General features: G+C 42.1%; 1 protein-coding gene across 3 annotated transcripts in view; it reads right to left on the bottom strand.

Annotated features, from left to right (window-relative positions):
• Positions 1-16,003, bottom strand: part of CDH17 (cadherin 17) — an 88,066-nt gene that overhangs the window by 31,331 nt on the left and 40,732 nt on the right. For 2 of the 3 annotated variants that reach the window (XM_058668793.1, XM_004597232.2), the window contains exons 4-10: positions 9,352-9,486; positions 8,007-8,145; positions 6,043-6,201; positions 5,741-5,940; positions 3,799-3,930; positions 3,335-3,485; positions 1,970-2,185 (exon numbers count right to left, since the gene is read on the bottom strand). In XM_058668793.1, the coding sequence (XP_058524776.1) occupies positions 1,970-2,185; positions 3,335-3,485; positions 3,799-3,930; positions 5,741-5,940; positions 6,043-6,201; positions 8,007-8,145; positions 9,352-9,486 (1,132 nt within the window). Of the gene's footprint in view, positions 1-1,969; positions 2,186-3,334; positions 3,486-3,798; positions 3,931-5,740; positions 5,941-6,042; positions 6,202-8,006; positions 8,146-9,351; positions 9,487-16,003 lie in introns of those variants that run through there. The other variant, XM_058668794.1, reaches the window with a different exon arrangement.

Here is a 16,003-nt window from a genome sequence, read left to right as displayed (position 1 = left end):
GTACCCTGTAAATCAATCTTTCTCTTAAAATCACTGTATATTTGTGTGTCCATGCACTTTTGCCTAATAATGTGTTCGACTGTTTGAGAAGATATGCTGTTTATTAGACATCTGCAGGGGTCTTATGATCTAACCAGGATTAAAAGATAGCTTGCTCTGGGCCCAATGCCATAGTCTAGCAGCTAAAATCCTTGCCTTGCACGCACTGGGATCCCATATGAGAGCCAGTTGTGTCCCAGCGACCCCACTTCCCATCCAGCTCCCTGCTTGTAGCCTGAGAAAGCAATGGAGGATGGCTCAAAGCCTTGGGACTCTGCACCTGCGTGGGAGACCTGGAAGAGTCTCCTGGCTCCTGGCTTCAGGCGGCTCAGCTCCGCCACTGCAGCCACTTGAGGCGTGAATTAGTAGATGGAAGATCTTCCTCTCTGTCTCTCCTCCTTTCTGTATATCTGACTTTCCAATAAAAACAAATAAATCTTTTAAAAATAGCTTGCTGTGAAAGTGTATAAAGAGTGGGAAATAGTGGTGGGATGTCATCAAATGTTCAAGTAGGGAGCTAGCATTGTAGAACAGCCAGTTAAGCTGCTGCCCGCAAAGCTAGTGTTCTGTGTCCTGGCTGCTCCATTTTTAATCCAATTAATTAAGCTTCTTACTTCCAATTCAGTTATGCTTTTCACTTAATGTGCTTGAAAATCAGCAGAATGCCCAAATTCTTGGCACCTGCACTTATGTCGGAGACCTGGAAGAAGCTACAGACTCCTGGCTTCAGTCTGGCATAGCCAACATCATTGTGATAATCTCTCTCTCTCCTCCTTCTGCTTCCCTCCATCCCCTCTTCTCTTTTCCTCTCCCTCTGCCTACCAAACAAAAAAAAAATCTTAAAAAATAAATATGGTCTGGGCCTGGCGGCATGGCCTAGCGGCTAAAGTCCTCGCCTTGAAAGCCCCGGGATCCCATATGGGCGCCGGTTCTAATCCCGGCGGCTCCACTTCCATCCAGCTCCCTGCTTGTGGCCTGGGCAAGCAGTTGAGGACGGCCCAAAGCCTTGGGACCCTGCACCCGCGTGGGAGACCTGGAAGAGGTTCCTGGCTCCTGGCATCGGATTGGCGCAGCACCGGCCCGTTGCGGCTCACTTGGGGAGTGAAAACATCGGATGGAAGATCTTCCTCTCTGTCTCTCCTCCTCTGTGTATATCCGGCTTTCCAATAATATAAATAAATAAATAAATAAATAAATAAATAAATAAATAAATAAATAAGGTCCACTAGAAGCAGACAGAAAATAAAACTTTAAAAAGATGCAATTCTTCCCTACCTTCACACAGTACTCTAAAAGGAAAAAATGAGAAACACAGTTATTTTCCCATTATAATCATGATGGCCATAAGAAAGTTCGTCCTCCAACAGTTGGGATATGCATCGATGGCAGCCCCACAGCTGTGCTCAGACTTACAGTGCTGTGTTTACGCTGGGACCTCGCGTCCCCGGGACACCCACAGCCAGTTGACTGAGGCCAGAAGTGATGCCAAGGCAGGTACATTCTTAGAGACAGCAGAAAATTCTCCTGTGATGGCCCATATCATACTTCCTGACTGCTATGACAAATTGTCAGTAGACTTCCCAGTGGTCTAGGGCATTCCTACCAGCTTCCTTTCCCAACTCTCCCTCACTCAGGTCAGGCTTGTGTTATGGCCTGCAGGTTCTCCCAGTCTTCTCCTAATGCCCTCTGTTCTTCCCATTTTGTCTCAAAGGCATCCTCTAATAAAACATACCAGTGCCCTCTTGGCACCTTCCTCCGAGGACCCAGCCAACACCACCGTGTTGCCTGAGCCATATTGCAAGGCCTCCATGGCACTGCCATCTCTGTATTTCACAAGGACATAGGAAATGGCCTCCTTAAGTCAAAGGATCCTAAGAGAACAGAACTGGAAGGAAAACAGTTGTCTCACGGTAGCAAGTGCAATACTAACCTTTGTCAGACACTTCTACTGTTACATTGTACTGAGCAGCATCTTGTTTCTTCAAGGACTGTTTTCCTAACTGGAACTTCCCCTCAAATTTTTCAACCAGGAAGAGCCCATCTACAGGAATTTGGGGAACTTGTTCCACAATCTGGTATGTTAACAAACTGTTGGGAGTGTTTTCCTTATCCAAGTCATGGGCAGTAAAGGTCCCAATATTGCTGCCTATTGAAAAGAGAAAATCCACTCATTAAAGGCTCTAGGTAATTTTTTTTCTTTTTATTTTTAACATATGGTTTTGCTGGATAAGCAGGTTTCTAGAAAATTCCACCCAAAACTTCTATGTAGGAGACACAGTCTTTCAGGTTCACTTTGATTCTGTGACCTTTTCCACAGCATTATGGGTTGAATGCTGTAATGTATCAGTTTGCTAAAGCTGCCTTTTAGTGTCATGAACTGAGTGACATCAACCACAGGAGTTCATTCTCTCTGAGTTCTGGAGGTCAAGGTTGGTTTGCTCTGCAGCCTCTCCCCTTGGCTTTCAGGGAAGGCTCTCTTCTGTCCCCAAAGCTTTCATACTCTCTTCCCGCCACACTCCTCTGCATCCACTTTTCCCTTTCTATAAGGACATCATTACTGGGAATTAAGGACCCTTGTAAGGACCTCATTTTACCTTAATCACTTCTTTATAAATCCTATCTCCCAATATATTCACATTCCAATAAAAACTTTAAAAGAATAAGCAGAATAATGGGAGAGAGGAGAAGAGGAAAGAGGAGGAAGAAAGACAGTAGTTGGGCTTAATAATGATAAGATGCCACTTGGTACATCTGCATGCCACATCAGAATATCTGGGTTCTATTCCCAGCATCACTCCCTGTTCCAGCTTCCTACTGATGTACCTTGGAGACAGTGGAACTTGATCCAAGTACTTGGATCCCTGCTATCCACATGGGAGGCCTTGATTAAATTCCAGACTCAACTTTGACCTGGCCCAGCCATGGTTGTTGAGTATTTTGGGAGTGGACCAACAGAAAGGAGATATTCTCTCTCTCTCTCTCTCTCTCTCTCTCTCTCTCTCTCTCTCACACACACACACACACACACACACACACACACACACACACACACATACACTCCGTCCCTCCCTCTGCTTTCAAAGCAACCAATAAAATAAATAAAACTTTGTAAAAAAGAATTCTACCCAAATACATTTTTGATCCAAAAATACTGTACCTGCATGATTGCAAAGGTACACGGGACCTCTATGATCCCAGTTATGTCTACCTATCACCTTTTACCCAACAGAGAGAAAGGGTTACAGAGCTAACACAGGGAGGACAGTTACACAGCACAAAACAGCTCTTTTTTTACCCAATTTTTCATTCTCTTGGACCTCAAATACTGTCACTGCAGATGGACATGTGGGTGGATTATCATTGATGTCTTCAACAGTCACATGTACTTCCAATGGAAAGGCAAGCGGTTTTCCATCATCGTCTTTTGCAACTGCATAAAAAACATACTGAAACAAGAAGCTTGGAGTTAAGACTCTTTCAACTATCCTTTCTTAAGGGCAGAGAAAGGAATGGTTTCATTTTTATATCATGTAACCCCTTATTTTCAATTTAGTTACACAATAGGAAATAAGAATAAAATGAAATGGGTTAGATGTGTGAGGAAATTGTCAAACAACTGTGTCTTTGAAATCCAACAATGCAATGGGATGCAGACCAGATTTTTTTTTTTTTTTTTTTGTACAATCAGTTTTGCTCTCAACTGTAGGTGACCATTGGACTTTATCCTATTGCCTGTGCAACTCTCCCTCTTATACTCACTGCCTCCTTTTCTTCTTGGTCCAGGGGCTGAGTCACATAAATGTTTCCTTCCTGGTCAATTGAAAATGGAAACCTTGGCAGCTTTTCTTTTTCAACTAGAACATACTGTGCGCCTGGATCATTCCACTGCACCTAAGGGGCCAAAAGTGGACTATAATGAGGATATATTTGGGTGGATCAAGAAAACTGGAAAGGAAATAAATGATTTTCAGTTCTCAATTTTCAATTTCTGACAGCCCTGTTTGTGAACTGATGACTTCTTGAAACAATAAAACTACATTTTCCACTTCCAACATAAAATAACCTATTAAAAAATTTACATTATTCAAGAAAACCACAGCACGGAATTTTTCTTCTTTTAAACAAATCTTCATAAATCCTCTAAGGAGTTTGTGGGTTGTGTGCATTAGAAGTCTGACCATGAAGGAGTCATATCCATGAAATATCCATTTAGGAAACAAAATGGACTTTTCAGCAAGCACTGTCTGAGGATGAAGCTGTGATGTATGGCAATCTTTCAAAATCACCATTGGAGAGGAGTAAGAGCAGGAGGGAACCTTTGAACTCCTCTAAGACAAATGGCTCACAAGGAAAGCTCATTCTGCTTCTGAATCTTTAGGATTAAAAACTTCAGGAGTAAGAAAAACTACCTGGAGTTGTTTGGCAAACAACCTTATAAAAATAAAACTCTGCTATGAGATTGAGCTTTTTGCTGCATAGACAGAGCCCAGGATCACTAACATTCTAACACTAACCTCTAAGCGTTCACCACAAACAAAACACAATTGTAAATATTTTGATGTATGCTCATTCAATCCTCACATAATCCTATGGTCCCATTTTGCAAATGAGCACTTCAAAAAATGTGATTTCCCCGAAGTTCTAAAGCTAGTTCATTTATATACATATGTATGTATATAAAACTCATGCATATCATATGTGTGTGTATATATACACATGTATATCATATATATATGTGTGTGTATATATGTATATGTATGTGTGTGTATTTGATTCAACATTAAGTAAGTAGAAGACCTTTACACTCTACAAAAGATACAACTGTATGGGGCCATTCCAGAGTTTTTAGCAACAGCAATAGCATCATCTTCTTAATCACAGGGGAACAATAGATTGGTACCTGTTTATAATATAATACTCTTTCTCCACTTTCACAGGTACTGCTTCATTTAATCATCATAAAAAAACATGAGATGTGTTATTATCCCCATTTTATTGATGGGAAATTGAGATTGAGATAGTTTTGTTACTTGTTTGAAATAAATCCCTAAAGTAACAGAAAAAGAACATGGTTTTGATCAGCTGCTTCCAAATCTAGGGCTCTCCCACTAACCCACCACTTTCAGCCCAGTAACCTCCGGAACTTCCAGAAAGTATTAGATCTGCATGTAGCAGATTTCAGGTAGGTACAGTTGAGGAGGAGGAAGCAGGAATATTTGAATGGAAGTTGGAGAGACACACACAGGGGATGGAACAGGAGTGTCTCTAAAGTCAAGGCTGTTTTAACCAGTGAGTGGCCAGTGCTATCTCTGCCTCCAAGGGGGTGACTTGGTTGGGTTAACATTTTTCGCACAAGATTGAGAAGCAGTCCTTTAAAAACTGGCAATTTCAAATTCAAACCATGTACATGTGTATGATGTGTGCTCTGAGAGTCATGCCTCACATTCCGGTCAGGGAACAACAAATATTTCTGTTTTCAGTTTTTAAGGTGAGGGTGAATCAAATTTTCTTTGAAAGCTCAGATGCATGCCTGAATCCAAGTTTTCTGCCCATGCTATAAACTTCAGAGACTGCTGAATTTTCTTTATAACTATGTTATGCAAAAAGCATGTCTAGTAAATGTACAAAAATGAAGACCATGAGGACAAGTTTCCACAAAGCAAGGCCATTTATCTAGAAGGTTCTGGCTGTGATGTATTACCTGAGTGATTTTGAAAGGGTGAGGATCCGTTGAGTTTTCTATAACAGTCACAGGCTCTGGTGCTTTCCAGATGTTCTCCATTATCAGAATATCCACAGATGTGGTATCACTAAAAGAATTATCACTCTGGCCTCCCATGTCCTTCACAGACACCACCAGATTGTAGGATGGATTCTTAGTGGGATCCAATTGCTGAGACCCTGTAGGAAGCAGAGAAGAGAAACAGTAATGACTCTGGAGGCGTCAGACCAGAGCTCTTTTCTCTGACCCAGACTGTTCCAGGAGTGCTTCCCTTGACTCACCCTGCAGGGTAAGCGATATTGCCCCTGTTTTGTTGTTGATCTGAAAGTACATGACATCATTAACCTTGGGAAGCTGAATGGCAATCTGATAGAAAAGCTGGCCATTGGAAGTGGCAGGATCATCCAGGTCTGTGGCATTGACATACATGAAGGGCTTTCCTGTTGGACAAACCAAAGCAGATGAACAAAGACTGTCATTGAAAACCAAACCAACCAATCACCTTTGGCCTCCTAAAAGAGCATATGAAATAGGATATAATGTTCCATATTCATGTCACTGGGAAGATAAATCTTGATGCTGATGCCCTCCTCAGGATAGCATTGTTCAAAGTGTAGTCCATATGCCAATCAGTGGATTCTTCAAAGACCTCATTGTGCTTGGAGTGGCAAGATTGGCAGCGATTCATAATTGATGAACCATCAAAATCACTTGAGCAAGAACCTCGGAGCATGCCCTACATCCGGGACCTGGGGAGGGTGGGAAATTGGGTGCGCCTTCTCCCTTAATACCCCCCTTTAAACATGAAGGAAACAATATGGAAATAATAGTCTTACTCACTTCCCTATAGCCCTTGAACCTTTTTTACCCTAATTAACTATATAAAGATTGTCAAAAATATAATAAAAAAAGAAATTAAATTTTTAAAAAAGTGTATTCCAGGGACCTATGGGAATCCCTGAGACCATCCCAAAGGGTTTGTGGACTTAAAAACCATGCACATAGAAAAGATTCACTCATTAATGAATGTTAGTATAAATGAGTATACACTGTGTCACTGACAGATTTTCAGATTCCATATTGCAACTAATACTTGCTGAATGTTGGCATAGTGTCAAATAATGCTCACAGTTATCAGAAACACAATCAAAATGGTCTTTCTCAGTTACCTATATGCCCTGTGAGGCTAAATTTTCTTCATATGTATCAACAAAAGTGACATGTGTCACAGAATCAATGCCAAAATGACATGAGAATCCAATTGTTTTCTATTAAATCCATCCATTAAAGAAATTTGCAAAGAAAGACCTGGAGAATATCAGTACAAAACACCCTGTGGGTGAGATTTGGCAAGCAGCCTCAGGAACAGGGAGAGTGAAATTTTTCCTCAAAATAAAATGGAAGAATTCTTTTTATACTCAGTTGTGGAGAGCCAAGACAAGGAAAAGAGAGTAGCATTAAGAGATTCCTGATGGAAATGTCCAAGACTTCTTTCCCAAAACTCAGAGGTCTGATATTCCCTGCTACTGTGTGCTGTTAGGATGTGGTGCTCCTGTACAGGTGCCTTCTACCCTTATACCTTCATGGAGGACTCTCGTAGAAGTGATGGTGTAAGAACAATACAACATGGAGAAGCTATGAGCCAGAACTGTGTGATGGATATCAGCCAAGAAAAAAGAAGGCACGGGTACCAGCAGTGACCATGATCATGCATGGTCCTCAAAGAACACAGGAAAATGAGCTCACCTCCTTAGAGCAGCCTACAATGACCATGATCACATATGGTCCTCCAAGAACTGGGAAAGTGAGCTCACCTCCTCAGAGTGACCTGGATCTCTAACAAATCTCAAAACTCACCCTGAGACAGATTTTTCCACAGTGGCTTATTCTCTACCAGAGGACACATCTGGACACATCTGTATTGTCACAATTTGGGAGGGAAGAGGTTTCTCCAGACACGTAGTGGGTATAGATAAGCGGAGCTGATAAATGTCTGACCATGCATGAGACAGCTCTCAAGAAAAGAAATAGAGCAGGGCTAAGATTTCCATGGTGACAAGGGTAAAAAGGCCTGCTCTAGAGCAACAGGGATAACAAATCAACTCCCAGAAGTTCAGAGTGAAATTTCAATGATAGCAAGGGTTTAATGCGCACTATGGTCATGGCTCTTAGCCACATGAATCACACCCTTTTACCCAATACCCTTCCATCTCTCCATCAGTGTCTCCAGGCCCATGCCTGTTACCTGGGCGGGAGTTCTCCCTCACTGAGCCTTCATACTTGGACTGGAGAAACATGGGTCGATTGTCGTTGATGTCCTTCACTTCTATAGTGATGGGGACTGGGCCCTCCACTACAGTTCCATGACTGTCCAGGGCTACAACCTGATGTTGAAGAAAAGGAAACCACCTTGGTGAAGCTGCAATTCAAAACATATAACCTGAAGTCACTTGAAGGAGGGCAGATCAGGTGCCTTTGGGGGGAAAAGAACCCACAAAATCCCCAATTGGGAACTGCTTAGAATAAGGACCCAATGGGTTGAGCCTGGCTGTTCATGGCAGCAGCTCTCCAGTTGGGTGTGCTGGACACTTGACATGCTTCTCTTCTAGGTGTCTTGAGCTACTGACATCACAGCACTCTGACCCTGAGACCACAAATACCCCTGGCCTCTCGCAGAGCGTTACGCTGGCTCCCATGCCGAGCCCCCAGCAGCAGGGGCCAGGCAACAGCAGCCAGCTTGCCCTTGCTCACAGTCAGCTCTCCACCATTCCCAGGAATTCGGATGCTAACCGTGAAAACGAATGGGACAAGACAGGGAGAAGGCTCAGCCTCTGACCACTGGTTCCCTGTGCTTCCTCCAAGGCCCAAAGGAGCCCAATCCAGTACCCACTCTGCCCAGGGTGTTGGGTAGAGCCACACAATGGCCAAAGGGACAGTCCCAGTGAAGTATCAGATAAGTATTGGCTTGGTTTGGACCTATGAGCTTGAGTATAGAAACAGCATTTGTGAGTAACACCACCTGAGGGGATTGACTGTGTAAATTAGGTTACTCTGGGGGCAGGTGTTATGGCACAGTGTGTTCAACTGTCACTTGGGATGCTCACATCCCAATCCCAGTTTGAATTCTGGCTCATCTTGTTGTGATCCAGATCCCTATTATGTGTCTGAGAGGCAGCAGATTATGGTTCAAGCACCTAAATCCCTGACCCTCACATGGGACAGCTGGAGAAGGTTGCTGGCCCCTGGCTCCTGGCTCCAGCCTGGCCCAACTCCAGCTACTGAAACTATATGGGAGTGAATCAACAGGAGATGATGGACTGATGTGTGTGTGTGTGTGTGTGTGTGTGTGTGTGTGTGTTTCTCGCCTTCTCACTATGGTTTCCCAAAAGCTAACTAACTAAACGTTTTAAATTTTGACCATGCCTCTCTGCAGTTTGTAAGAAATAGATGCAACTGGCAAAGCATGCTGGGAATGTTGGGAGCACTGCCACAGGACACAAGGCAAGAAGGCGACACTTCTAGGTAACACTTGTAGGACCAAAGGGTGCAACACAATCCAGGTCACATGCTTTTGTCTGGTCCCAGCTCACCTGAAGATGGTGGACGGCTCTCATTTCCCTGTCCAGGGCTCGTACACAATACAGAAGTCCATCTGGTTGTATCTTAAATATGTCATCCGTCTCACCAGATAGCCCAAATGTCACAGCAGGGGGATCGGCCTTAAACTGGGGGGGAAAAATAACACTAAGTTGGGAAGAAAAACAATGTTGTGGAATTGATAGAAAGTCACCAACTCTATGCAAAGTTTTCCTTTGTGCAACTAATAAGTAAGAAAATTTTGGATTTGAAAGGACACATTCTAAGCTTGCTTGTGCATCATAACTTTTAAAATGTTAACCTCAAAACATTAGCATACAATACATTACCAAAAGTCATTAATGCTTAATTTTATCTTGGATTAAGGTGTGTGTTTTTTTTTCTGGGACCACCTGAAAGATGTGCTATTACTAGCTTCTAGGAAATTGGAAAAAAAGCGTTTTTGTTACTGGTGCAACAAAAAGATATTGGTTCTTCTCAACATTATAGCAAAGATTAAGAGATATGTTAATATTAAGGAAAACAACTCATAAGTGATTTCAACTTGCCATGATACTACATAACAAGCTCTTATTTTTTCGGAAGGGAAAACAGTATCAACTACTCTTCACAGGACAGCTCTAACACATTTTAAGATCACAAGAATAGATGATCCACATTCAACCAGAAGGCATAAGTCATTCAAGCTCACTAATGACTCTAAATTTTTCATCAGTTATATTTTTAAGTGATGCTAATTTGAATTGGGCCATAAATAGATACATACATTATTGATGAAAACATAAATTCATGCAATTCTTTCCAAGTAACTGAAGCATAACAGGTTTGTGGCCTTTGAGAGTTTATGTTATCATGCAGAAGTTACCCTAAGGAAATAATTTCTATTTTTAGTAAAAGATGATCTTTTTATTTGGAAGGCAAACTTACAGAGAGAACGGGGGGCGGGGGGAGAGAGAGAGAGAGACGAGAGAGAGAAAGAGAGATGTGTGTTTACTGGCTCACTCACAGGTGGGAGACTCAGATGGAATTCCAGGTCCCTGGCTTTGGTCCTAGCCCAGCCTTGGCTGTTGCAGTCATTTGTGGAGTGATCTAATGCATTAAAGAAATCTCTCTCTTTCAAAATAAAAATAGCAAAAGAATATAAATCCAGCCTATGATTGTAATAGTACTAAAAGTATTCAATGTACCAATAAAAAACACATTTTTATCAGAACAAGATTTTGTGGAAGCCAGACACAAGAAGACTAATACGTCATGTTCTCCCTTACATGAGGGAGATAAAATTTTAAAGAATGAAATGCCTGTGTGTATCAGACACACTGCAAATACAGTGTGTTCTCAGACTTTAAGTATCTGTCAAACCAGTTGATAGGAATTAAATGTTATTCCATTTTTAATGATTATGTAACTATTTTAAAATTTACTTTATGCGATTGAAACTAAACCAACCTCCTTTCCTTTGGTTACTGTGTGTAGCCCTAGCCTGTTTTATTGCTGGACCATGCCCTATTGAACTCTTTATTTAATGGAGCCAATAAGCCTGTGACTGTGATATATATTAAAAACGCTATCTTGAGCCCTGTGAGGTAGCCTAGCAGCTACAGTTCTCGCCATGCACAAGCCAGAATCCCATATGGGTGCCAGTTCTAATCCTGGTGGCTCTGCTTCCTATCCAGCTCTCTGCTTGTGGCCTGTGAAAGCAGTTGAGGACAGCCCGAAGCTTTGGGACTCTGCACCTGCATGGGAGACCTGGAAGAAGTTCCTGGCTTCTGGCTTCGGATTGACACAGCTCCGGCCATTGTGGCCAGTTGGGGAGTGAACCAGCAATGGAAAATCTTTCTCTCCATCTCTCCTCCTCTCTGTAAATCTGCCTTTCCAATAAAAAGTAAAATAAATCTTTTTAAAAAGTTATCTCAAAAAATAATATTTAAAAAGAACCATTGCTGTGTTAGATGATTAAGACTATCAACAGAGTTTTTGTGCATGTTTGTTGGTAGTACATTGTTTACATAATAAATGAAGACATTGCCCCTTGTGTTTCAAGGAAAAGGCTGAACATTACAGGCAAAGTAGAGTAAGGACCCACATATGATCACTTCTTCATACACATGACACACACAAGTAGCAGAGGTAAATTCGAACTTCAACAGAGCTTGCGAAAATAACCAGATGCTTGCAAAACCCAAGAAACTTGCATTGTTTCAAAAATTACTGCATGTTAGCTGGCGCTAACCGGTCACTTCTTCCTGTGATGGGAAGCAGACCTGAAAACCAACAGCTTCACAATCACACAAGGGACAGAGGAATCTAAAGCTTCCCAAACACCCTTTGGCCAGAGACATTTGTCATCTGGCTTGTCTGGGACCATCCCTGGAACACCTCAGGTGCCTGCTTAACTGGTGATTCAGCATTCACTCACTGCGAACAACATTCCACTGGGGCTGAAAACATCGGCAGCAACTGTTGGAATTGGTAGCTACCTAAGGCAATGGCAACAGTTCACACAAAAAGGAAGCTGATCAAAGAAAAATCTGGGCATGAGACGGATACAGGAAGCGTCGAACTCCAGAAAAGCTCATGCAGGAGAGAGATTGTGCCATGTTCAGGACAGGCCTGAGGCGGTCCTGACCCCTCACCTCCGGCTGACCTCAGCCCTAAGAAGGAAGTGAAAGCTAAAGCAAGGTTGTAATTTCCTGCCACATGGAGGAGGCGTGTTCAAGCAGACACAGGGGTGGTGTTGGTAGGCAGGAGAATGAGTGGCTCCAGGCATTTAAGGAAATTCCTTTCTAGTCCCTAGCTGAACACTCCATTAACATAGTTGAGACTTCCATGACCACACACAACAAAGAATACACGTTTTACAGCATTAGTTAGGAAAGTCCATGCCCAAATCGCCAGCTGTAATTAACTTCTGGAAAAGGAAAGGATATGAATTCCAGAGTTGCCACTTTATGGGATTTTAAATGTCCAGCTTTCAACAGATGACCACGAACTATACAACTAAGTTTAGAAATACAAAACAGTCAACGTGAACCATCCCTGAGAAGCCCCACATCTTGTCCTCATACGGTACCTACTGTACCTCACAGAATGACAAGATAGGCTTATTTGTATAAAAATGTAATACATGCATATGTGGAGTATTTGAGAAGTTCATGAAAATCCCAACTATGCCAAAACTATATGTAGACTTCCATTCTATGCACAAAAATTAACAACTTTGGGCCTGGCTGCGTGGCCTAGCGGCTAAAGTCCTTGCCTTGAACACGCCGGGATCCCATATGGGCGCCGGTTCTAATCCCGGCAGCTCCACTTCCCATCCAGCTCCCTGCTTGTGGCCTGGGAAAGCAGGCGAGGACGGCCCAAGGCTTTGGGACCCTGTACTTGCGTGGGAGACCCGGAAGAGGTTCCTAGTTCCTGGCTTCAGACTGGCGCAGCACCAGCCGTTGCGGCTCACTTGGGGAGTGAACCATCAGACAGAAGATCTTCCTCTCTGTCTCTCCTCTCTGTATATCTGACTTTGTAATAAAAATAAATAAATCTTCAAAAAAAATAAGAATAAACAACTTTTCATTCCATTTTTCCACTCTTTCAGGAGTACTTCACATTTTAGCAGATAAAGCAACTGGAGGAAGAGATCGCTAAAAATCCGAAGCATGACAGTACTATCCCACCAAGCAGAGAACATTAATAAGCCGACAGTAAGTTTGTGCTTTTTTGAAACAGGAACTCTGGAGTTTAAAGGACCATGACGAAAGGAAATTCACTGTTGCTGTACTTCGTCATCTATCGCATTAATTATTGTAATTAGAAATTCATCAAGTGGACTTAAAAGTAGATATGAAAAAAGCATCAGTGAACTTAAAAAAGTAAATCAATTGACATCATTCAGTCTAAAGCACACGGAGAAAAATGAAAAAAAAAGAATTGAGCCTCAGAGACCAGTGTCAACACCATCAAACAGTCTCATATATGATAAGATGACTTGAAAACATCATGACAAAATCTTCCCAAATTAAAACACTAGGGGTGATGGGTGTGGCACAGCAGGTTAAGCCACCACTGGCTATGTGGCCATCACATTTGAGAAGGCCAGTTTAAATCCTGGCTACTCCACTTCTAATCCAGCTTTTTGCTAAAAAGGCAGCAGAATATGATCCATGTCCTTGGGCCACTGGTTCTCATGTGGGAGACCAGGATGGAGATTCTGGTTCTCGGTTTGAAACTGACTCCATGCTGGCTGTTGAAGCTATTTACAGAGTAAATCAGCGCATGGAAGCTCTTCTTCTGTCTCTTACTTTGCCCTTCAAATAAAGGAAAAGAGACTTAACATATCCACACGAATGTATACACCCAAGGTACTGAGTTATAGGCAGGGTAAACTCAGAGAATGAAACCTGGAAACATCACAGGCAGGGAGCAGGAAGGAACCTGGGAATTGCAGGCTCATCATGTATAGGGGATTCTCAGCAAAATTCACAGCTGACTTCTCATCAAGACTAGACAGCAGTCAGGTAACACAAGAGAAAAGCTCCCAAATAAAGAATTGCAAATCCAATAAAATTTTCCACTAAAATGAATGGGAAATTACTCTATACTGTTTTCAGACAAAACAGACTTTAAGGTAGAATTGTTGGGGCTTGGAATGATGGCTCAATTCACTAATCTGCCACCTACAAACTCCAACAGCCCAAATGGGCACAATTTGTATCCCAGCTGCTCCACTTTCCCATCCAGCTTCCTCCTTATGGCTAGGCAAAGCAGAGGAGGATGGCCCAACATCTTTTGAACTGCACCCACATGGGAAACACTGAAGAGACTCTTGGCTCTTGGCTTCAGATCAGTTCAGCTCTGACCATTGTGGCCATTTGGGGAGTGAACAAGTACATGGAAGACCTTTCTCTTTGTGTCTCCTTCTCTGTATCAACCTGACTTTCCAATAAAAACAAATAAATCTTAAGAAAAATAATTTTAAGAGATTAAAAAAGTATATTCTGAAATGATACAAAGACTAATAAAAATTATGAACATGCCAAAATGTAAGAAAAAAGATTGATACAATTGAAAAGAACATAAAATTTAACAGTAATAGAAGATTTCAAGACAGAAAATAAGTGAGAAAATAAAAGACTCAAACAAAGCTACAAATTGATCAGAAACTAACAGATACCTACAAAACACTTCATCCAACAAAAACCAATCACATGGAACATCCTCTGATAGATTTGTTAGGCCACAAACAAGCCTGTTTGGAAACAACTTCCAGCTGACATGTCCTCTTGGGAGGCATCAGTGATGGAGCAAGCACTGCCACCTACTTGGGAGATCAGATGGCGTGCCAAATTCTTCACTTAGGCCTGATCCAACCCTAAGTATCCCAGGCATTTAGGGAGTGAATCAGCAATGGGAAGAGATCTCTCTCTCTCCTCCTCCTCCCTCCCTCCTTTCCTCCCTCAAGCTCTTCGTCCACCTTAAAAAAAATTAAAATGTAAAAAGATTGAGGTCATGTAAGTGAAGACATGTAGCACAGCAATTACACTGTCAGCTGACATTCACATGCCTTACCTCCCATATTGGAGTGTTTAGATTGGCACACTGGCTCCACTCCCAATTCCAGTTTCCTACTAATATACACCCTGGAAGGCTGCAGATGACAGCTCAAAGGACCTGGATGCCTGCCACCTACATTGGTGACTTGGATTAAGTCCCCATTCCTGGCTTTGTCCTGGTCTAGCCCCAGCGACTGTGGGCATCTGGGTAGTAAACCAGTGGACAGATGTGCTTGCTCACTCTCTGATTCTGTAGAGCACCTCCCACCCTGTTTCTCAAATTTTAAAATAATGATTTTGTATTTTAAGAAAGTCATATAAAATATGTGCTCTTACCATAATGGAATGAAATCAACAAATAATAATAGAAGGAAATTTGTGGAGTTTACAAATAACACACTCTAAATAATCAACAGATTGTTAAACTATAACAAGAATTTGAATTAACAGTCAAAACACTCCCAAAAAGAAAAGCCCAGGAACAGATGGTTTCACCGGTAAAGTCTACCAGGGAAGTATGAAGAATAATTAACACCAAAGCCTCACAAATTCTTTCAAAAACTGGAAGAGTAAAGTTTGCTTCCTAACTCATGCTGTGAGTTTGATGCTATCTTGATACCCAAACCAGAAAAAGGCAACCCAAGAAAAGCAGATCAATGAATCTTATGGATAGAAATACAGCATTTCAGTGAAGGAAGTACCAAATTGAATCTATCATCATACAAAAAAACTGTATATCATTATCAAGTAGTATTTATCCTGGAATCCAAGGTGAATTATGACACCCTTATTCATAGATAAAAAGTGCGAGACCCACATGAGTATCTCAGTAGAGGCAAAAAATTATTTGACAAAAACCAACATCCTTTTCTGATTAAAAAGATACACGAGGGGACCCGGAATAGTAGCCTAGTGTCTGAAGTCCTTGCCTTACATGTGCTGGGATTCAATATGGGCACCGATTTGTGCCTCAGCTGCTCCACTTCCCATCCAGCTCCCTGCTTGTGGCCTGGGAAAGCAGTGGAGGACAGCCCAAAGCCTTGGAACCCTGTACCCATGTGGGAGACCTGGAAGAAGCTCCAGGTTCCTAGCTTCG

The sequence above is a fragment of the Ochotona princeps genome, chromosome 9, assembly GCF_030435755.1.
Source record: "Ochotona princeps isolate mOchPri1 chromosome 9, mOchPri1.hap1, whole genome shotgun sequence".
NCBI classification, from domain to species: domain Eukaryota; kingdom Metazoa; phylum Chordata; class Mammalia; order Lagomorpha; family Ochotonidae; genus Ochotona; species Ochotona princeps.
The sequence above is the reverse complement of the archived record's forward strand: the minus strand, read 5'-3'. Positions and strand labels throughout refer to the sequence as shown.